Raw genomic sequence first — 24,596 nt, 5'->3', positions numbered from 1 at the left:
TAAACTTAAACAGCAAATACACACAATTTAAGATAAAAATAACACAACTAAATGCCATAAATAATGTATGTATTAAAACATGAAAACAATAGATGAACTATATATACACACCATATAATAAATGAAAATTGCATTTACTGTACCTTAGTGAGAAGTCGTGATGTTGAATTTCTTTAGGTCATTATGCAGTTTGCTTGATTTTCATACAAATAATCTTCTGAGATGATATCAGCAGCCAATTACATCCTTGTTCTTAAGAATGGTGCATATCATCAACTCCAGTACCTTAAACATAGCCACCATATTTGGACCACTTTTATGCTTTGGATAAGTTCTTGTTTTACCTCAATCATCAATACTACAGCCTTCCTTTTAGGCTTCATTGCTTCTATACTCATAAAATAAAATAAACAACCATTCAAACTTCAGCAAAAATTCTTTAATCTTAAGAACGTTTTCAAACGCATTAAGCGTTTATCTTCAGTTACTTCTTTAAATCAAATATGAAATTCGAACAAATATTACGTAAATTAACGGTACGATTACAATAAATAAATAATAAAATAAAATAAACAGGATTATCGTAATTTACAAAATTATGCCAATATTTCATAAACAAATAAAAATAAAACAAAAAATAAAAAACAAAACAAAAAACCAACATGAGGTTTAAATCAATCACGGATTATCGCAGTACTTTAAAGACTTCAAAGGGCTAGAAAGCCCAACAACATAAAACAAGACCAGCACCAGCTCTAGGATTATTGTACTTCTGTAATTAGTCCAAATCATCGCACAAAGATTTCCAAGCCGTGGAAAGCCCATCAGCGTCCCTATAATTAATGCATTGTGTACTTCTCTGCGCTCTGTGGATTTCCAATTTTGCAAAAAACTTTATCACGCGTTTCAATCTAGTAGACCTGATGATAGAGGCTTGGTCCTAAAAGACCGTGATGCCCTGCTGCTTAGCATAATTGGCCAGGACTGTACTATCAACCGATTTTTCCACCGACTGCTTGTGTTCATTAATCCTCTTTTAATGGGCAACATTGAGAAATTTAAAAAAGAGGATTAATGAACACAAGCGGTCAGTGGAAAAATCGGTTGATAGTACAGTCCTGGCCAATTATGCTAAGCAGCAGGGTATCACGGTCTTTTGGGACCAAGCCTCTATCATCAGGTCTACTAGATCGAAACACACGATAAAGTTTTTTGAAAAATTGGAAATCCACAGAGCTCAGAGAAGTACACAATGCATTAATTATAGGGACGCTGATGGGCTTTCCACGGCTTGGAAATCTTTGTGCGATGATTTGGACTAATTATAGAAGTACGATAATCCTAGAGCTGGTGTTGGTCTTGTTTTATGTTGTTGGGCTTTCTAGCCCTTAGAAGTCTTTAAAGTACTGCGATAATCCGTGATTGATTTTAAACCTCATGTTGGTTTTTTGTTTTGTTTTTTATTTTTTGTTTTGTTTTTATTTTATTTTTATTTGTTTATGAAATATTGGCATAATTTTGTAAATTACGATAATTCTGTTTATTTTATTTTATTTTTTATTTATTTATTGTAATCGTACCATTAATTTACGTAATATTTGTTCAAATTTCATATTTGATTTAAAGAAGTAACTGAAGTTGGACGCTTAATGCGTTTGAAAACGTTCAGCAAAAATTCTTTAATCTTAAGAAGTTTGAATGGTTGTTTATTTTATTTTATGATATTGTCTCTTTAGTAAGCAAGTATAGTTTTATTTCTATACTCATCTTGGAACACAAGAGATACTTTCACAGCAAGAGAAAAAGAGAAGTAGGGTGCACAACAGATGGTATTTATCAGCAAGTGCATTTTTTACTTTATGCTCAGTTTGAATGTAGATGCATAGTTCAAACTATGTTGAATCTCTCTTGTCTCTTGAATTTAGCATTTAAAGACTAGAATGTTCAAAGTTAGAGCTGTGTGAAGTATGAGGTACCACTGTATTTTTTTTTTTTTTTTAATTATGTAAAATGAGATTGTGCAAAAAATTTCATATGAGACAGTATGTAAGAGTGTTTTAAAAAAAACTTATATATGGAGTGATTACTTATTGTGTAATAAAGTATAAAAAGTACTGCATAGATTGAGGAACAAATGTATATACTTTATAACTATATATCATTTTCTTTTAGGTATTCAAAGAAAAGCTATCTGAATTAAAATCATTAACAAAAGAGTTATTTAAAAGAGTACAAGAACACAAAGATCGTCCTGATGCAATTAATGCCTTGAATGATATGATCAATATAAGTACAATATTTTTGAAAAATGCTCAGAAAGTACCAAAAGAGGAACAGATATTTACAGATGTTGAGATTACTACATTAGAAAAACTGATAAGTGAAACAGAAGTAAGTTTTTCTTTTTCCTTTTTTGTCTAATATTTTTTTCTAAATGTTTTTATACTTTTAAAATGAATATATGGTGTACTGTACATTTAGAGATAACTTATAAGATGACTATTAAAGTTTTAATTTTTGTTTTCTATTATATCTATTAAGGGATAATTAATTACAGAAAAGATGATAAAACATTAATACTTTTTAATAACATAAAATAATGTAAAATATGATTCTAGATTTTTTCCTTATAATTCATCAAGGACTTTAATAGCATATATCTTGCACACAATTTATTCATTAATTTTTCATTTTACTTTTTTGACACCTTGATCACAATATAACATTTCAGAAAACAATTTTTTTTTCTATTATTTTCAAATTTTTAACTGTTAATCATGTAGGATTAACAGTTGTATGCTTAAGATAAGTTCAGGTAATCATGTAATATTCTTAACTGAATTATAAATTATATAAATTACAATTCAGTTAGGAATTACAATATTCAAGTATTTCTATTAATTAAAATTATATACATACTTGATAGTGCATACACATTTCATTTCACATTTAAACAAATCCAATAATTTGTGTACTCCATAAAGCATTCAATATTTTTACAAGTTTTCTTTGTAATGCATTAAATCATATTAGGTGCTAGAAATTCCCCCATCAAGCATGATGGATGAGAAAGTAGATATTGAAGAATTGAGATGAGTAGAAATTTCAAGAGATTTAAGAAGACTTGTTAATATTAATACAAATTAAGTAGTTTGTACTAACTGTTGTAACATATAAAGAGAACAAAACAAAATTTCATCTGGAGTGAACAAAAATTGTAGGAGTTACACAGAATTTACTTACACATACATAAACAGATTTAGGTCCTTATAGTAAAATAATAATCATCTTCCTTTGTACACTACATTCTGAGTAAACACACTATTGTCTTTTAAAAGATTTTCTTGCTGTCTTCCATTAGAATTAGACATCTTAATATCGTTTTGATTATGAAACATGACATCTAATATGACAAATTTTGCAAAATTAAACATCCACAATGTCCACACAATAAAATATGAATACAGACACAGGAATTGGCCCTTTATAATATAACCACAAACAGCATTTACATTTTTCCTACAATATCTAAGAAAGAAAATTTTCTTACAAAAGATTAACTAGGATTAACATTTGACCGGAACCTGTAAGAAATAACATTTCCAGTTATTTATAAACTCAAAACAAAAATGTGTCTCCCCATAGATAACAAACTATACATTTAATATTTATTATAATCAGCACAAAATGAATCACTTCACTAAAAAATATTACAAGTGATATTATATTTAAGCAACTCAAATATTAAGTAAGCAAAAAAAAAAAAAATACAATATTTTTTTTGATTAAAATAATTTTGATTACAGTGTTTATTTTTGAAAATTAAGAATAAAAATACTATCAAATAACTTAAAAATAACTTTATAATTAATATTTTTTTGTAGGAAATTAATAGAATTACTCAGATTTTTATCATTCAATGATAATACTTCAATAGAATTTTTAATACTTATCTTAGACAAAAAATTTGGAATGATTGTTATTGACATATTGTTAATGAATTATAAATAAATAGTTAACTCTATTTTTCTATTCATCAATATGAATAAAACTGAAATATATTTATACAACTTAATCTATAGAATTATTTTTTGTTGTTTTGTTATTTAAAATTTCAATTTTAAAATCTATAAACTCTATAATAATGTTGATTAAAATGACTACCTGGTGTCTGCAGAAAGTAAAACATTTTTGTCAAGTTATGGCATTTGGAAAAGTTTCTTGTATTCACTATTCTATTGAACTTAAATGTTCAAAAGTAAAAAAGAAATGATGATTATTTTTGTACAATGTATGTTTAAGTATGTTTTAAAAATAAATATGTACACAGAAAAAACATTTATACTTAACTATACTTATAGAATTGGCACAATTGTTATTTTGATGACAGAATAATATCATATCCCACTTTTCACCTTTTTTTCATATATTTCACACAGTATGCTATATTCGTTTGATTTAATATTTAACTGAATATTAATAAATGAAAATGATCTGAAATTGAAAAACTCTTTCAAGACTTTCAAGACTTTATACTTAAACATATAATGTACTTTTATAAATATTTTAATGTGTTTGAATACTGTTTAAATTAAATTAAAATTGAAAATATTTTCTATATGCTTTATAAACACCACACTGTCATTCATATACTGATATATTTGCTTAACAAAAAACAGAAACAAAACTTTTTTAAACAAATATATCTATATGATTAATTTCATTTTCTACAATGAATAAACACTTATCATTGTTTACTTCTTGTCTTTGTAAGGGGAGAACACATCACATTTGTTACAACTGATGATATTCCTTGGTGTTTGTGGAATGGTTTATTTCCCACCACAAATGGATTTCAATCCATTTCTGGAGGAAGTTTTAAGTGCCACAGATGAAAGAACTATACAAACATTTAATTCACGTGAAAAATTTGTCATATTATTCTAATTCCGTTATGGTAACAGATGATGTATGAGAACTTTGTGGCCAGATTTTTGGAACTGGGTTTTCAGTCTTCTGCTTCAGTAATAACAGGTTCTTGAGTGGAGTCTTGTGGAAATGAGTGATTGTGTTGAGACTGGCATGGGTTAGATATTGGAGTTATTGTTACTCCGTTGCCTATGTTGAATTGAGGCACATTTGTATTTCCGGGAGTACTAAAACAAAAAGTAGTCTTGTTGTTGTTGTTGTTGTTGTTGTTGTTGTTGTTGTTTAATAAAATGTTATTTCCAGCCAGCATGACCTCTCAAAACAGATGATGCATACCGAGCATTATTTACTGGTAGTCTTTGGCTAGTAGTAGTTATGACAGGTATGCGATTGTTTGAAAGTAACTGAATGTTAATTGTAGAAGGTCCTCGAGGTCCTTGTTGTAGAACATTCTGAACATTCCCAAAGCTGGTGATTGTCCTTGAGATGATGTGCCTCTGGTTAATGTTATTTTATATGCCTGTGTTTGATTTGCTCTATTCAAATGATTCATTCGATTATTTTGATTCCATGGAGGATTACGAAACCTAATTCCTGCAGCTGCTTGCTGAGCCTGATGTATTTGCGACTGCTGAGCTCTTATTGTCTGCAGAAGTTGAGTTAACTGTTGAATAGACACATTTAGGGTCGAGAGATATTCATTTAACTGCACTGGAGCAGTCTCGTTTCGAGCCATATAATCTTGTTTTTGACGAACAGCAATTACATGACATTGTTGGTAATGAGCTCTAAGCATCACTAGAGCACTTAGTAAAGCAGAATTCATTTCATTTGGAACCATATTAGGTCTTCTTAACTTTAAGTTTTCCACAACTTTAGCAATATCTACATGAGCGTCAGGTAATGGTCTATATGTTTCTGGATTCTGATCTGGAGTTGGCACAGGTTGATGTTGAATAATTATTGTTTTGATTATTGATGATGTAATGTTGCATCTACACCCCTTGACAAAGCCATTTCTTAATTCCACATTGATGAAACAAAGATAAATTGTATGTATGTTAGTTAGATGAGCAGTAACACTTTCTAAATAAAGGGTTCATTATATTGTTAATTTCCGATTGGATAATAGAACATCATGTGGTCACTATGGAAAGATTTTTTTTAAAAATTTGTTATAGAAGTGACAGGATATCTTTTTTTAAAGTTTAAATTTTAAATTTAACAAAATAAGTTTAAAATATGCCATTTGCCAAAATATTTAAAAATGCAACTTGAGGAAAATTTTCTCGTCAAGCATGAACTAAATGAGGTCACTGATGTCATTGCAATGTAAGTGCAATCACTGATCCAAAATCTATAAAACGTTTATTCTATATCTAATATTTCTGCAAAATAAGTAGCCTATACTTTTATATTAATATTAGTATAGGGAGGTCAAATAACTAAAATTTATTTACATTTCCAACTTTTAAATTATTTAACTGTGACCTTGCTTTTCTCAAAGACGTTCCAAAATCCTAGAGTTAAAAATTCAAATACACTTACAAGTTGGTTATAAGTTAATTTATATCTAATAAAATTAAATTTACAGGAAAAATAAATTTAAACTTTAACACCTAAAGTTTTATTTTTTTAAATCTACTTTTGTGGTCATTTTTAGCAGTAGGTAATAGGTAATATATTTTATAGATTATGCTTGTTTTTTAAATTGTTTACTAAAAGGTCTAGAAAAGGATAGAAATTTTATTGTGCTGTAGAAGAATAATTTTTTATTTTTTGCAAATACAGGTTACAATCATGAAAATTAGTATCTGGTCGTGAATTTTTTTCAACTTGATAATGTTTCAATTATTTATTAGACTAATACAAACAATAATGGCACTTATCAAAATAAGATTTGGCATTTATCTTTTCTAATAAAATATAAATAAAATTTTTTATTTTTAAAAATGAGTTTGAAGAATAAATTACCATTCTAGATACTAGAAATAGGTATATCAAAATAATATGGGCTTAGAAATATTACAGATATCTTAGTAATTAAATTACTATTGCATCAAAACATTTATTTTAAGTAGACCTAACTGAACTTAAATATTAAATTTAAAATGAATAAATAAATTTTGAGTTTTTTCTACATAGAAATAAATTGAGTGATGGATAAAAATATAAACTAATTTTATGTTTTCTTTGTATCAATATGTGAATTGAAAATAGAATATTTGATTTTTATTAACATTCTGTTATGGAAGAATTAATTAATTTATTTATTATTACTTATCATATTAGGCCATAGCCTGTCATTACAGGGTGTTATTACATTGTATTCACATTCATCGTAACAATAATATGATTTGGTATCACCGGTTAGTTTTAATACATTCATTAGTTGTATTGGTTCAAGTACTGTACATATAACTTTAAAAAGGTTGATTACAAAAGATTTTTACATAATTGTATACCGTATTTTACGGACTATAAGACGCACTTTTTTCTTCAAAAAATTGCCTCCAAAATTCAGGTGCGTCTTATAGGTATTTTTTTAAAAAAAATTGCTTAAAAATTAAGGTGCGTCTTATAGTCTGTAAAATACGGTAATTTGTAAATTATTACAGAATTTGTATAGTGAAATAAATGATACATTTGATTTTCTTCTTTAAAGGTATTTAGTTGATTTAAATTCTCTGTTTCTTAGTTCGTATCCCTTTTTACACTCACAAAATGTGATATTTGGTAAATAAATCTTGGCATCTTGGATAGATTATTTTTGAAAATTCATATATTCTGTTGTTAACTATAATCATTTTGCTATTTAATCTAAGTTGTATAAAAAATTTCTTGTAAAAATTGATTGTAAACAGCATATTAGATAACATATAATTATTATTAAAAGGGTAGTCCAATATGATATTATACCATTTAGATTCTTTTCTCCTATGCATTTCTTCAATATCTTGAGCTAAAGTAATTTCTAATGTATTTTGGATTAGTTGCTTCTTTATTAAATCACTAATTTCTGAATTTTCTAACAATGGAATTATAGAAACTCCATATTCATTGACAATATTTCTCATTTGACTAATCCAGGAACTTTTTGGGGATTTTGACAAGATGTTTTATACAGCAAGTGTAGTAGTTTTGTTGGTAGGTTGCCATTGTCTCTGATGTTATAAAGAAAGTTAATAAATCTTTTAACAAAGAAGGGAGTTAATTTGAATCTTTGGAGTTCAATTCTGAGAGTGTATCCAGCTGTTATAGTCCAGAGTAAAAATTTTTTGAATGAATTTATTTTGGATTATTTCAAATTTTTATATATTGTTAGACTCCAAATTGGTGAGGTAGGCCATCACATTAAGGATTATGGAAGTAAACAGTTTAAAATGGATATATATGTTTTTTTAGCATAATTTGAGCAAAGAGTTTTACCATGTTATTAATCAGTCAGTTATATCTCTGAATAGATTCTTTATATTGCTTTTCAAAGGTTAGTGTGGAAGTCAGTATAATTCCCAAAAATTTAACTTCTTGTGTTATCTTAAGTTGTTCTTTGTTCAAGTAGAATGATGTCCTTTTTTGCAAGTCTGGATCCATTTTGAAATATCATAATTGAAGATTTGCTTGGATTAATAATTAATTTTATACTATCAACTTTTACACTATTCTTGGACTTTTTCATTTTCCTATGGAGTCCTGCAGCTATGGATGCGACTATTACAATATCATCAGCATAGGATAGGGAGTGAATTACTTGGCCATCTATATCGAAACCATCGTCTTCTATCTCAAAACATTCATTTATATCAGATAGGAAAAAATTGAAAAGATGTGGGGACCATGGGTCTCCCTGTAGTAGTCTTCTGTCCACTTGCAATGCTGGCCATTTCTTGTCAAATTGTTTTATTGCTACTTCATAGTGACCTAACAATTGGTCAATTATTCTAATCATACAAGTATCTGCTCTGTATTTACTCAACTTATTTAGCAATACTGCAATAACCACAGTCATACGCTTTTTTCAAATCCAAAAATAAGGCATAGATTTTCTCTTTTTATATAATTGCAATTGAACTAGTGCCATCAATGTGAATAATGCAATTTGAGTACCTCCGTTTTTTTGTGAATGAAAACTATGTATAATTGAGGAATTTATTAGTATCAGTCCACTCATTAAACTTTTCCATTAATACTGCTGTAAACAATTTGCAAAATCTAGACGGAAGAGTGATAGGATGATAATTAGCTGGGCAGTTTCATATTCCTTTTTTAAATATCATTTGAAAAATGACTCTATTCTAATCTTTCAGTATTATACCCGTGTAATAGAAATTATTATATAGATTAGACAATGCGTGAATACCTTCTATCGAAACATTTTTAATTATCAAGTTGGTATCCTGGTGCTGACTCCATTAGTCAGCACCAGAAGCTGTTTTCTCTCTCAAATTTTTAATACATCTATGTAAATTTTCTACATTAAATATTTCTATTATTGGTTGGATCGTGGTCAAAATACATTGTAGTTTCTGCTCTTTGTATTTATTTATATAAGTAATAGAAAATTCCTCTAGGTATTGCTTTCACTTATCACACACAGCACTTGGGACCTGTAATTTGCAATTTATTACAGACTTGATTAATAATAATCCAAAATTTTTTGGTATCTCTGGCCTTCAATAGTTGGTCACTCATTTCCGAAAAATATTTTTTTTTTGCTTTAATTAAATTTTGATAAATTTTTTTTGTTCCTTATATATTCTTTCAATGCTGACAGGATTTGATTAATGTGTGAAATTAATTGCAGCAATCCCTTTATATGTGTGGCAGAAGTTTTAATTTACATAGCTTTACCAGCTGTCTTTACTTAACAATAGATACCATATTTTGATATATATGGTAGGATCAAGGGATTAATTAATTGCATTAATCAAGGAATATCTATACTTATTATGATGACTTACAAGTTGTTGGATGATACATATCATAAGAGCATGTAAAAAGCAACATTTGAATTGTCTCAGTTCTTGAATGGATTGAAAGCATATTTTTTGTTTACATTGTTAAATATGTTTTGTTGTGTAATTAGTTTCAATGCAAACCATGCATATTTTATTACATCTTCAAAAACTGGAAAGGATAATTGATAATGAATAAAGAAATGGTTTTTTTTTTTCATTTTTCGTAATAGATAATTGGTGTTTATTCTGCAACTGGTGACAGTTTCTGCTTATGCTGCTTATGCTCTTACTTCAAAATGAAAACAAAACTGCTAGAAATATGAAGATTAAAGTGATTTTTGGATTATTTATACTTTTATTAAATATGCAAATGCAAAATTTTTTTTATATTAAGTAAAATTACATAAGTAACACACACACACACACACACACACACACACACACACACACACACACACACAAAAAAAAAAAAACTGCATTCAAAACAAAACTATAGCTTGTCACCATTAATTAATGACTTTTTAACAAACTGTGTTACATGGTGCTCTCAAATATATGTTCAATCATGGCTTATAACTATATGCTACAAATCTTTGAATTTTCAAAAATCAAAAATTAATATTTTTAAGGCACATTGGATGAAAAGCTTGGACATGTATCAGCTAATTTTTAATGTGGTTTCACCATGTCCCAATTGATCAAAAATCCGTGGGTAGCTAGCCATGTCCTCTCATTGTTAGTAAATAATTTTTTATTAACGGAGATGATGATGATGATAAAGTATATGTCATTTTTTATCCTGTGTTCAGGTTATAGGTCTGTTGAAAATTACATTATTTGTCTTTTTCTCCATAGTCAGCAGTTCTTTATTTGCCCTACTACAAAAGTACTTTGATATTTTTTTTTTTTGAATAAATTGATCTAAATATTCAGCTGTCCAAGATCATTACACCTTTTTAGGTCCAAGCTACTTAGAGCTAATGTTGGATTTCTTGTTTGACTCTCCTTTGGAGTAATCTTTGCTGTTTCTTTGTTCTTTTTTTTTTTATCAATAATTTCTATTTATAACAAAATCTGAGATCTAGTAAAGAACTGGGTCTAGGCAGATTTTTATTTTAGTATCTGCCTCTCTCAGAAGTTGAACTGCTGTTAAAAGTCCTATATCCATTTGAGAGTTTTCTTAACGGAAATATGTCCACTGAGATGGAAAGCAAAATTGCTACATTTCATAGTTCATGTCTCTGCTTGCATCCCAAACCCTTTATGATGATATTTATAGAAATAAACGTTTTAGTGAAAAAACTACTTGTTGTTTCTTAATATTAGAATAGTTGGTATTATTATTGTAATTTTGCCTGTCTGTCATATCCAGATAGACATTCAACAATTGGAATTTTAAATTCTTTTTTCATAATTTTCTATGATTCACAAAATAAAAGATGCTAATGTATTTTGTTTTTCACATTATTTCCTCGTCTAGAAAATATTGTTGATTATATAATGAATGATAATGTATAAGTCAAAGAAAATAAAATTTATAAAACTTAACATTTTAAAAATTTTATGAAAAATAGTAGAAACCAAAGTAATTTACAATATTAGAACATTGTTACATTTGATGGTTAAACTATAATATTTTAATAATTTAATATTGTATATATTTATATTTTTTAGCAATGGAAAAATAATAGTGTAAAAGAGCAAGAAAATACACCACTTTATGAAAATCCAAAGTTAACAATTAAATCAATAGCAGAAAAAATTGCTGCATTAGATCGAGAAGTCAAATATTTGTTAAATAAAGCAAGGTTTGCCGTTCCAAAAACAAAACAAACTGAAGAAGGTAACAAAGAGACTTCAAAAAATAATACACAAACAAATGAAACAGAATCTACAGGTAATATATAATTTAAAAGATAAATAATTAAAGTTTAAATTTAAAGTATAAATATGATCAAATATTAATTTAGATCGCTCAGATGTTTATTACCATTTGTTAATTTTAAAATTATTTTGAAAAATTATTAATGTTTGTTACTCAATTCAATTAGATTGAGATGTTTTAGAATAGTCAAAGATACAGTTTCATTTTAAAATTATTTAAGTATTTTAATTAAATTGAGGACTAAAGTAGTAGTTACATTAGTTCTTATTTTAATAAAATTTTTAAAAATTTAAAGTGGCAAATAACTTTAATGGCATTCAAGTGACAAATAATACATAAATTCATCTTGACTATTGTATTATAGGATATATCAAATTTTTTTTATGTATTGAAGTATAGGATGAAGTAGTATAAAGAATCTATATATGAATAACTAATTATTAAAATGTTTATAGAACAAATTTTATAAAAGAGAGCATGACTAAAAAGAAAAAATTAATTCCTAAAATTAAAACAGAAAAAAGTGGCACATGCATTTAAAATAACTAACAAAACAAAAAAGACTTCAATGTAATTAAATCACAGTAATTATTTGAATATTTTTTGAAGCATATTACTACTGTAATAATAGAAATCTATGCTGCTTTTTCTGGTAGCCAAATGTATTGTATATGTTTTATTGTATGTAAAATCATAAAAAATTAAAACTTTAATTTTATTTGTTTCGTAATTATGTTTTATTTAGATTAATTTTAGGTACTATATTAATATGTCAATTTAAATTTAATCTGTTATTCAAATCTGTAACATTCAAATGTGTCATTCAATTCTGTAACATTCAAATGTGTCATTCCAAGAATTCTCTAACTGAAATAGGCCTACAAAGGCCAAAAGTATTTTTACTTATGCTAAAACATTTGGCTACCTTAAAAGGCAGTGTGGATTTGTTTTTCACTAGAAGTACTATTAACTTAATTATAATACAACAGAAGAAATGTGCACTATTACAATTTTGCTTTGTTACTAGAATTCAAAAATTTACTAAAATATTTCAATATAGTAATTAAATTTTCAATAAGTTTATAGTTAATGATTATTTATGTATAGACTCATGTATTGTTTCCTACCTATACCTTATAATTTATAATACAGTATTATAGTGTAACATAAATATCAATAGAAAATGATGTTTTAGTAACCAAAAGTATGATTTTTCTTTTAAATATAAATTTAAAATTAGAAATTTACTTCTATGTTTGTTATTCTTTTTCTATAGATATTGATAGTCATCATCTAGATAAATAATAATTATTTAGATTAGTTTTATATACACTCATTGCTATAAAAATTAGTACAACAAGAAGGAGTTGTCATCTGCATGCCAAGTTTTGCAGTGATATAAATCTCAAGCAGGTATGGTGATTAGTTATAGCATGATGGCTCATTGCGTAATGCTAGTAGAGGCATTAAACTGCATACTCCTTGGCCAATACAAAAAGCATGCAAAGGCACCCTACCCTGTCTGTAGTTTACCTTTAGAGAGATGCTGTATCACTAGAGAGGCCTTTACATTGCAATGAAAGACTAAATCAGGAACTGAGAGGGGAAGGATCATTGGGTTGAGAAAACCTAGATGGTTATCTAACTGGATAGCCTGCCACCTAGGTCATTCTAACAACACTCTGAGGTGGTGTTGGGACCCCTGGACAAGAGAGAACTCTCACACACAGTCAACTATATCATTGTCACCATTGGGATATGAATGGCATCGTCATTACAGGTCTGTGTGAGTCCATATCATTTCAAGACACCTGGATGAGAAACATTTGATATCATTGTGGCCATTACATGTGCTGCCATTGACCCCCACTCACCATTGCCTCCATTTGGAGTGGGGTTTCTCCCAATGGGATTGAACTGCAACAGAATGGAGCCAGGATCAGTTTGGGCTCATGATGGTTGTGTTCATGTCTGGAGGCCCCGTGGTGAACGCCTCAATCCTGCCTACACTTTTGGGCAGCATATTGCCCCACTGCTGGGGTGCCATCACATACAACAGCTGGTCACCTCTAGTAGTGATCCAAGGGACCATGTTAGCCCAGCTGTATGTTAGCAAACCCCACAGTCACTTGTGTTGATTGTCATGGCAGGGCTCCCAAGAGTCATTTTCCAACAGGACAATGCTCGACCACATACAAGGTTGTCACAGGATTGCATCTGCCATGTAGCCACACTTACCTGGTCTACCCAGTCTCCTGATTTGTCACTGATTGAACATGTCAGGATCACCTGGGACACCAAGTTGGACAGCCTATGAGTTTGGCTGAAGTAGAGGACTGCTTACAGCGATTGTGGACTGTGATGCTGCTGGACACCACACAGCACCTGTATGCCTCCAATCTCATCCTTATCACATCATGTATTCATGCTAGAGGAGACCCAACAGGGTACTAGAACCTTTTTTCATTTGTTATTTTTTCTGCAATAAATGAACCTTTTGCTTTCATTTTGTAATCACTTACTTATATCACTTACACTCACATGTACAATTTCATTTGATTCTGACACCTCCTTCTTAGTGTGCTAATTTTTATGACAACAATGAGTGGTGTACATACGCACGCGCACACACACACACACACACACACACACATATATATATATATATATATATATTATATATATATATAATAACACCATCATTGTCATAAACACTATATATAAAATAAAAGATAATTTGTTTTTTTTTTTTTATAGAAGAAACACAATCTGATATAGATTCTGAAAAAGAAATAGAACCAAATGAAAAAGAAAACATACCAGAAAATTTACAGACGGAAGAAAATGTTGCTGATATTACAGGCAAGTTAATTTTATATTTTAGTGCATACAGTGCTCCACAAAAGTATAGAACTGCTGCAAATTTACTATACAAAGGTTAGGAATTACACATATGATGTAGCTACCATTGCTGCTGCCTGCTTCTGGTGGAACTACCCAGATGGCACCTTCGTTTTACCCTAGATTACCCTAAATTCAGAAAACTCTCCGAGCTCGTGTTCGGATAAAAAAATCGGACAACATGGAAAGGTTTGCTGCCTGGTGCAGTCAAAATGGTTCGCTTGCAGGCAAAATTTGTGTCACACGTGTTGTCTGCCACAAAGTGAGATAAGCTGATGAATGACATAAAAGTTGTTTACGTCATTCAAAAGTTGTACTTATACTGTAGTGTGTCAATGGCCCAATGACATGAAGGTGGAGAAAAGCAAAATCCTACTCCGTGTGTATTATACAGTGTACACCCATGTACCTAGAGCCAATCTGCTTTATTTCTTTAGCTTCTGTTGTCCTATCCTAAAAGCCTCCAGTTATAGGGAAAAAGAACGGTTTTTGGCTAAAACAATTTCCAGCGAAACTTGTGTGATGGGTAATAGCATCAGATCATAGGACAGTTTTACCCTAGAATTACCCTAAATATAAGACTACCTTAAACATTACCCTGAGAGGTTGAAAGTACTCTAGAAACGGCAGCACTGGTAGCTACCTTATTTATATTGTTCAGGATTTATGAAAACATAATTTGTTAAAACTCATTGTTTCCTATCCCACAGCAATCAGCAGAAATTGTAAAAAAAAACTGATTTTAAGCACCACAAAAGTATAGAATTGACTAGTAAATGAATGTAAAAAGAATTATATACTACAAAATAGTTTAATTTAATAATTTATTTGCATACCTCCTTTACTGATAACATTGAAAATGCAATTTGGCCTGCTATCAACATAGTTTTTTATGATCGATGCCTCGAGAGTTCCAAGTAGTGACAATTGCTTTGTTTTAACTGTTCAGTGTTGGCATACTGATGATTTTGGTCATAAATTCAGTCAACCAAGATCTCCCAAACATTTTCTATAGGGTTGCAATCAGGAGAATGAACTGGCCAATTCATTTATTTTCATAACCAAATTTTCCAAACCACTGTTTCATAGATGCATTGTCCTGTTGAAAAATAAAAGGAATTCCTCTGAATCTATGTTTGTATGGCAGTAATTTGTTCTCCAGAACTTGTTGATATTTGCCACTGTTCAATCAACAGGTAATGAATGCCAAATTCAATTTTCTCAATGCAGAAAAAGCACCCCAAACCATAACACTCCCACTACCGAAGTTCCTTTGCAAAAAGTACTTGGGCTTTTTTTTGTAAATCATGCAATTAGAATGCTAAACCATCTGGCCCATCCAAATTAAATTTTTTTTCCACCTGAAAAGATTATCTATACAACAAAAAGGTTGTTATTTCTTGGTTTTTTGTTTCATTTAGACAATAGGTCTAAATGAAACAAAAAATGTACCTTAATCCATTGAATGGCCATATACATATAACCTAGCAAAATTGTGTTAGGCAGCTTTGTGCTCAAGCTTAAGAGCAGGGCACTTCTCATCCGAAATCAATGTTGTTGTTGCCATGTAAAACCCATCAAACAGTTTCATGATGTACTTAAATATCCAAATCATCCCAAATTTTATGCGTGGAATTAGAAGCTGCATTAATAATTCATCTGCAGTCTTACAGGATATGTATATCGCTGTACCTGCCTCACCAGAGGCAGCCCCTTGGGCGTCCGTACCTTTCTGTAATTTCTTTATATTCACTATTTGCTTATGGGCTATGCCCCATATTTTGTACATTTATTATTTTCAATTAATAAAACTGACTGAGTGCTCTGAGGTCTCATGTTTCACACTTTCCTATTAGTCTTTTCTTTTCTCCCTTCTTCTCATTTCCTTTAAAATTCTTCATCCTTCCTTTCAAAGGCTATGCTGTAAGGTTGGGCCTTCTACTCCTTTCCAGTAAAGTCTTACAGGGTAAGCTTTGAAGCTTGCATCCACTTCTACGCTTTGGTCCATAATTTGCAGAATTTGACAAATAATACTGAATAACCTTTTTTGAACATTTGATGCTGTTGGCTACTGCCTGGTGACTTAAATCAGTGCTTCTCAAAGCTACAATTTGTCCTTTATTAAAGTCTGTTAAATGGGTACCACGAGGCATGATGAAAAAAAAATACTTTTACACTTCAAACTTGCAAGAAAGATGGCAGTTCTGTACTTATGTGGCAGTATGTAAATTGACTTCCTCGCTATTTTGCAGTTAGCCACAAATCAGTTTTCTTAAATTACGTTTTTATAAGTTAGAAATAGATTTTTTTACATGTAATTCAGCACCTATCTATTAGTGCATGTTCTGACCTCAAAAGACAAATTTTTTGAGCAGTTCTATACTTTTGTGGAGCACTGTATAATTTAATTACACTAATGACGCAATGTAATGTAGCTCTTAAGATTTAAAAAGTTCAAATATGTTGTAATGAGGCTGCATTGTAGGAAAGAACCTTTTCTATCCTTTAAACAATCTACATCACACATGTGACTGTTACTGTTTATCCTTTTGTCCTACTCAGATATACTCTACTATCCATTTTGTTGTGGCTTTTCTTAAGACACCAAAAGATAAGCTTGTTTTACATAATGGCTAAGTATACTGACTAGCAAAATATTGAAAATTGAGACAATTGATTTTGAACTGTTCTGTTAACTGCAACTTAGTAGCTTACAGTAAAATGAAATAAAAGCAGCAGGATCTGAAGAGGTAGAATGATAAATTGAGGTTCAAAGCTGTCTGTGTTCTATTGAAGTATATATTGTATTGAGCCATTAATGTAATTTACAAAAATCCTAAATTTAAAGTTAAGATTTAGAAATCCAGAGTTTGGTATTTGTTATTACAGTTGCTAATCATATTACAATAATTTGCTACAGATTTATATCTAATAATTCAAATTAAAATATGTACACAGATTACTGTAAAATAAATAATTTAAAATAAGTTTTAAGAAGATACTTCTAAAAAGAAATGTTTTAATAAATTGTCACTTTCCACATTAAACAATTTAAATTAGTATTAATTTCAGAATAAATATTTTGTTTTTGAATAGAAGGAATTTTTGGAAATTTAAATTTATATGAGTTTAACTTCTCGAACAAAAGTACATTAGAAAAAAAACTTTTATTAAAAGTTTAAACTCAATTTAAAGTCAAACTGGATATATATAAATAAGCACTACATACTAGCAAGAAGCTACAAAAATCTATGAAACATCCCTGTTGAACAATTATTGTCAGACTAAAAGATCTTTGCAGTTCGAATGCAACTGTTAAAACAAATGGTTTGAACAGAAGAATTACACAGTATAGTGGATCACTGTCCACAATGCAAAAAGGGGGAGACAAAATAGAAGGGGTTTGTAAGACTAATTGTCATAGATTGACTTCCACACATGAGAAGGAGTCTACATCTCTAAAGTTGATAACTACATTTTTTCTTGCAGCTTTATAAATTTTTAACTGTTCTAAATATTTAAATTACTCTTTATGGGAGGTGTTATTTAGGAGACATGCTTGGTCAAGACATGCCTCAGTGTCAGGATCAGTAATAAAGGTTGCTAATGCTGTGGTGGCAAGTGCTGATGAACATCCAATATTCTCTGAGGTGGGTGTTCAAATGTTGCCTTGTAGCACCTAATATTCTAAGTTGTGGTTAGCTCTGTGATCTGTAACAGGGATAGTATCTATACCAGGGAGGAGGTTTATATCTGGATAGTTGTAGTGTTGCAGAGGAGGGTGAAAACTGAGGGACGACTTCTGAAAGCTAATCAAAAGTTATTATTTTGGGCAATCTCTTTGTAAGGGCACAATTTTGTTGTTGTTTGTAACAGCTTTATTTATGGTTTCATGGGAGCAATTGTTAGGCATGACAATAATGGTGGAGGAATAAAGATGAATTAGATCTTTGATGGTGTTTGGAGAATACCCATGTTGTCTGGCATATTGGGTGAATGTTCAGAGTCCCTAATTTGTTGAGCCTTTACTCATTTGTCCATCAGACAAATGAGTGAAGGCTCAACAAATTAGGGCATTGAAGCTGGCCATCTTGAAAAAAAAGGATTGAAAAATGGGGCAGGGATGAAAATCAATTTCTTTATGTTGATTTTATGCATGTAATCTCAAATACAGGTTTTGTGCTGCTGCAAGATAAGAATGTTGTGGATGTAACATGCATAAAGGAGAATATGGTGGTTAAAGATGGGAATGGTGGAGGCCTCAGGTTGTCAAATGATCAGTTTGCAAAGGGTACCTGATTTTGGTAGTTTCTTGCTGGATATTGATTTTGTGTAGTGCTTATATTTGCATAAATAGGTGTAAGTATTTGACATATAAATATTTTCATACTTAATTTTTTCTTTTAAATTTGTCTGAAAGTGAACTTTGTATGTAGAAACATTCCAAAAATGAAAATTTAAATCAAGTACTAAAATAGAAATAACATTTGATTGTTGGATTTCTAGGTCTGTAGTTATTACTTATTTCATTTATTTAATTATTTTTTTTTTTAATAATATAACTTTTTGCATTATAACTTCAAAAATTTAAGCGGCCGGATGGCCGAGCGGTCAAGGCTAGGAGCCTGCCGCCCTGGGGGACCCGGTATCGAATCCGGACGGGTCGAAAAATCCCCAGGAATTTTTCGGGGGGTGGTTCTTCCGGATATGTCGGTCCCCGTCCCTTACCACCCGGTCGCCCCATTGTGGGCCTGGCCGAACCCATAATGGGCTTGCTATAAGAGGCCCTCTTAGTGCCCACTGGGCGGAAAGAGTTACAAAAAAAAAAAAAAAAAAAAAACTTCAAAAATTTTAAAGAAAGAGGTTGGGCTCACTCTTGAAGATTTAACATATGCACTTACATGCTTATATTAAATTGAATATTGTAAATATTTATATGTAACTTTGAACATGTTCATAGTTCTTACTTTAAAGTTCAGTTCTAGTTATATTTAAGATTTAAGCTTTTTCTATAAAATGTTTAGTTTTACTAGCAATCATTGTTTAACCAGTGGCTTCTATTACTGCAGATATTTCATTATCATCCCAAAAGTAATTGTGGTTTTTGTAATGTAATTTGAAATAGTAAAACAATTAAAATTCCAAAATAAAATTTTCATTAGTGTCTAATATAAAATATGTGAATTTAGGATTATTTGATATACCTTTAAGCATTACTATGTTAAAAACTTAATCATAAAATAAAAACAAAATCTATTTTTAAGTTTTAATATTACATCAATTATTGTTAGTTATACTAATTTTGTTTTTGACTTCTTTCTTGGTAGAATATATTCTGCTAATATATTGTAGAATTATTATACTTATATTTATGTTCAAATATTGTAAATATCTTAATTCACAGTCACTCATTGATTATAATTTCAATTTGTCCACAAGAGACTACATTTTGTGTAGAACATGTGTTTTTTTATTCTATATATCTATAATCAAGCTATCATTTGACTTTTTGATTTAAATTGTAAAGATCCTCATAATAAAATTTAAGTACAATTAAATTATTTTTTACTTTCATCATTGGACTGCAATTTTCAAATTGCAGACTTATAGATTTCCACTATTATCCATCCTTCCTTAATCTCAAAAATAGATAGATAAAAATGGGGATCAGATATGCAAAACTTAAGGAATAGAGCCCATGATTGGATTTTTAGTCTGGATCAAAAGTCTTTTGATCTTTTAAATTAAAATGATTAAACATTAAAGCATTAAAAATTGCAGCCCAGCATTGTGACACTGTCACAATAAGAATTGTAGATACATTTATTTCCTCCTAATCTTATATTTTTGACATCTTGAAATCATATTTATTCATATTTTTTTTCAAATTTTTAAGTTTATTGTAAATACATTACTAAATATGATGATATTTCTAAACTAATTTATTATTTAATTCATTCTCATGCATCTCTATTTTACAGGTACTAATGAAGAGCCAACAAAATCTTCAGATGAATCTAAAAAGTCAAATGATCACAGTGAATTATGAGGTTTATTAAATATTAAAAATTTTAATTTATATCATTGTTCATTCCATGCATTTTCAAGCAGTTGGTTTTCTGCAGTTATTTTTCTACATAATGGAATAAATATAGAAGAGAATCTTCATATATTTGTTAAATATACTGTATTTATGAAATAACATTTTCAAAAAAAAAGAAAAAAAACATTCCATAATGATTGACTATTTTGCAACATTCAAATATTTTGTCACAAAATTATCATAATTTGACACTTCTTTAAAATTATAAATTAATTTTTTTTAAAATATTCTAATAGATAAAAAAAAAGGACTTTGCTTTAGGACATTAGGATTAAAATTGAATAAATTTTACTTTAATTTCATAAATTAAAGTCTTTGTAAAGATTTAATTCTTATTATAATGTCAATTTAAAAAAAAGTAAATTTTTATAGTATTTAAGAAGTCTTTAATCTTCTAAATTAAATACTAGAACGTATTTTAATTTGCAGTAGTTTTATTATTAAAACAATAAAGTTTAACATCATTTTATAGAGTTTATTTAAAAAAATTTTTTTAAAGATTAATATAATTTCAATATTTATTTACTTTTTTTAATGAAAAATGGCAGTGAAGTATGGGTTTTTCTCACCAAATTATATGTGATAAATATATATCTATATATATATTAAATTTGAATGAGCATAGTTGAAATATGTTGTTGTTAAATGCATTTCTGTTGAAAATATTAAAAGCATTTGAAAGTTATTTGATAGTATTTAATTGAAATTTCATTTTTTATTAATAAATGAAATGTCAGTATTAAAAAATCAGCTCATTAATTCTGTGAAAAGTTTTTAAAGTATGTGGCATTAAAATTCATAAAAAATAAAACTTTGTACCAAAGAAAAATTGTCACATACTGAATATCAAAAAATTTAATCATTAAATTTTATCATTTTTAAAAAATTTCTGAATTTTAATGATTTATTATTTTACTGTACTTAATATTTTAATGGAAAATATGTAATAATAATGATTAATTTTAGATTTTTATTTAAATTAATTCAGAATTATATAATTTCTTAGATTATATTCTGAATAAATTCTTTAAACATTTAGAGGGTTTTTATGGGCAGAAACAAATGATTCACTTTAACAGAAAGAAATTTAAGTATCAGCTTGGATTCTAAATTATTACAATTTTTAAATAATCATGTTTAATTTCCTGTTTTAAATAAACGTTTAAGAATCGTTGCTTTTCCGATTAATTTTTTAAATCAATTGTTTTTCTTTAACATTTTTCAAATATTAATAATAATAATTTGTTCAGAATGCTAATTTCTGAAATTTGAAAATTTTAAGCTTTTTGTGGGAATATTTTCTTTATAAGGATAACTAAATTGCGTTCATAAGAAAGGATAAAAATTAAATTCTTTATTGTCAGCGAATATTTTAATGGGATAGTTTTAAAAAAAATTAAGTTTTTCCTTCCTGTGTGCAATCAGAATTCCTTTTGAATATTTTTTTTATGGGTTTGGTAAGGCTCATAATAGTCGGCCATGCGTATTAGTAGTAGTTCCGACATGTCCAGGTAAACCCATCTATGAAAATTCGAGAATCCGCCCTGGATTCTGAGTTGTAGGATGGTAGCCTTTTCTTAATCATCCGTCATCCCTGTTGGTATACTAAGATCATTTTGATTGATTGTTTTGCTATAAAAACGTAAATTTGATAAAGTATACGAATTTCTAAATTTCGGTCAGAAATCTTTTAAGAAAGATTCGAGCACAGAATTCGATATGGTATCCCATGCTGTTGGCTGGTGACTCACCACACACGACTTTTTTTTTACAATCATTATTTGTGATACATTTCCAATACCATTTTTTACTTAAATATTTTAATATTTTTAAAGTTTGTATTTAATTTCCATTGATTTCTATTTAAAAAACTTAGTTCGGACTATATTATAAGCAAAGTGTTATGCAAATGATTATGTATTTAACGATTAATCCGAAATCAATGTGAATCAGTCATTTCCATTGCAAATACTGTGAATAAAACTTAAAAATTAAAATGTTTGATAAAATTAAGCTTTTTCTAAGTAAACATCAATATGTGAATAGTGTCTAATCAGACTCATACTTCGCGAAATTGCGACTATTTATTAATGTATCTGACATCTGTTGCAGCTGTCACTATGACTAGTTAGGGTTTAATGAAATCTGGATGAAACCATGTTAATTCAACTATTAGTTCATTATATTGACTTGTGATCTATACACAATAATAATAATAATTTTGATAAACTAAATTAGTCATGAACAATCCGCGGTCCAGGGCTTTGGCAACGTAATTTTATTTACCTGTTTTCTGCCTCGTGCCATTATACAACCCTAATTGTTTTTCGTCGCGAATATCAGATTAAATTAAACATGTCAGTAAGAGAATAAACTATATTACTAGTTTGCATATCGTTAGCATATATTAGTATCAAATATAGTGGCGGTTATGTAGTATGTTAGTATTCAACAGAGTTAAAGTTTACAGCTTCGTAAAAATATGCATGACTGCGCCTGCATTTAGAAAAAGTTGCTTATCGCTGATCTAAATGATGAATCTATAAAATTGAAATGTTCAATTTGTAAATATCTAAGGATACAAAATTTCAATAAAGATCTAATGCACTCTGGATAATAATTTATAGGGGATGCGAAAGCGTGAGGTGTCAAATTGCCATCTGCCTACGGGGCATTCTCCGTCGATGCTACGTTGGGATACAGCGCCAGTCGGAAAAATAGCTATGGTAAATGAAACAAATTATGAAATTTATTTTGGCGGTCATTTTTAATATTCTAATCTGAAGAAAACATCTTCGATTGCAAGAAGGTAACCGATGATCTTTGGGATAGTTATTTTAATCATGGAGTTCAAATTGGGGGGCAATCACAAATGAGGGAAACGCTAAGAACTCTAGTCTCAGTAGTATTCGACTAATGTGCTGGGAACTTCTCGCATGGATACCATGGAAATTTTAGTTGTTATATATTATTTGTGTATTTATTATAGTTAAGAAAATGCAGATCTTCAACATCGCTTTTCGTTTAAACATGAGAGCATCTTTAATGTAACACTGGCTCGTTGGTGCATCGTCAAAAATTGTGAATGTGCCATATCTCAAGAATTGAGAACCATTGTTCTAAATAAATCACACGAAGAAATGCCTTAATTGTAATCATTTAAGTCGTTTATGAATAATTTAAATTCCTCAATTTCCGTTCACAATAGTTTATTTTGCTATGCATTGATTTTTTTTTAACAATTTCTTTGTATAAGAGAAGATTTACTCAATTTTAAGAATACTCGTTAAGGCAATAAAAATCTTAAACACAAAAGAATTAAGTACAGTAGTGAACCGAAAATCGGAATCAATTGGGGACGGGTTGTTCAGATTAGGGATTTGTTCCGATTACGGTTTATGTACGAAAAAATATATTAACCTGTCCGATGTTCAAATTTTTCTCCGTTGCGTGTCGCTTCCTGTTGAATTTTTCTCCGTTGCGTGTCGCTTCCTGTTGAATTTTTCGTCGATTTTAAGCCTAACGAAAATTTTTATAATAATCGAGGCTATCGTATCGTTAAAAATTATTTCTGCATTTTGTACAAAGAAAATAAATATATTGAAGAATATAAAAACATGAAAATTATACTTTAGAAGTAAATTTAGTATCAAAAACGTTCGATTCAGCACGACACAGTCCGACTGAAAATCGTGCCGATTACCGGGGTGCCGATTTACGAGTCTAATGTAATTCTTTTAATACTAATTGTGTTTAGAGCAAACAAATTGCTCTTTATGCTCTTATACTCTGTCGGAATTTAAATTTATTTTAATAGAAT

General features: G+C 29.2%; 1 protein-coding gene across 1 annotated transcript in view; it reads left to right on the top strand.

The window, feature by feature from the left end:
- The window catches only part of LOC136979482 (uncharacterized), a 120,900-nt gene extending 100,148 nt beyond the window's left edge, over positions 1-20,752 (top strand). The window contains exons 30-33 of the mRNA XM_067275489.1: positions 2,173-2,391; positions 11,562-11,784; positions 14,530-14,634; positions 20,655-20,752. Of these exons, the coding sequence (XP_067131590.1) occupies positions 2,173-2,391; positions 11,562-11,784; positions 14,530-14,634; positions 20,655-20,722 (615 nt within the window). The 3' untranslated portion in view covers positions 20,723-20,752. The remainder of the gene's footprint in view (positions 1-2,172; positions 2,392-11,561; positions 11,785-14,529; positions 14,635-20,654) is intronic.
- The last annotated feature ends 3,844 nt before the right edge of the window (positions 20,753-24,596 follow it).

The sequence above is a fragment of the Centruroides vittatus genome, unplaced genomic scaffold (assembly GCF_030686945.1).
Source record: "Centruroides vittatus isolate TY-2023 unplaced genomic scaffold, ASM3068694v2 contig_628, whole genome shotgun sequence".
NCBI lineage: Eukaryota > Metazoa > Arthropoda > Arachnida > Scorpiones > Buthidae > Centruroides > Centruroides vittatus.
The sequence above is the reverse complement of the archived record's forward strand: the minus strand, read 5'-3'. Positions and strand labels throughout refer to the sequence as shown.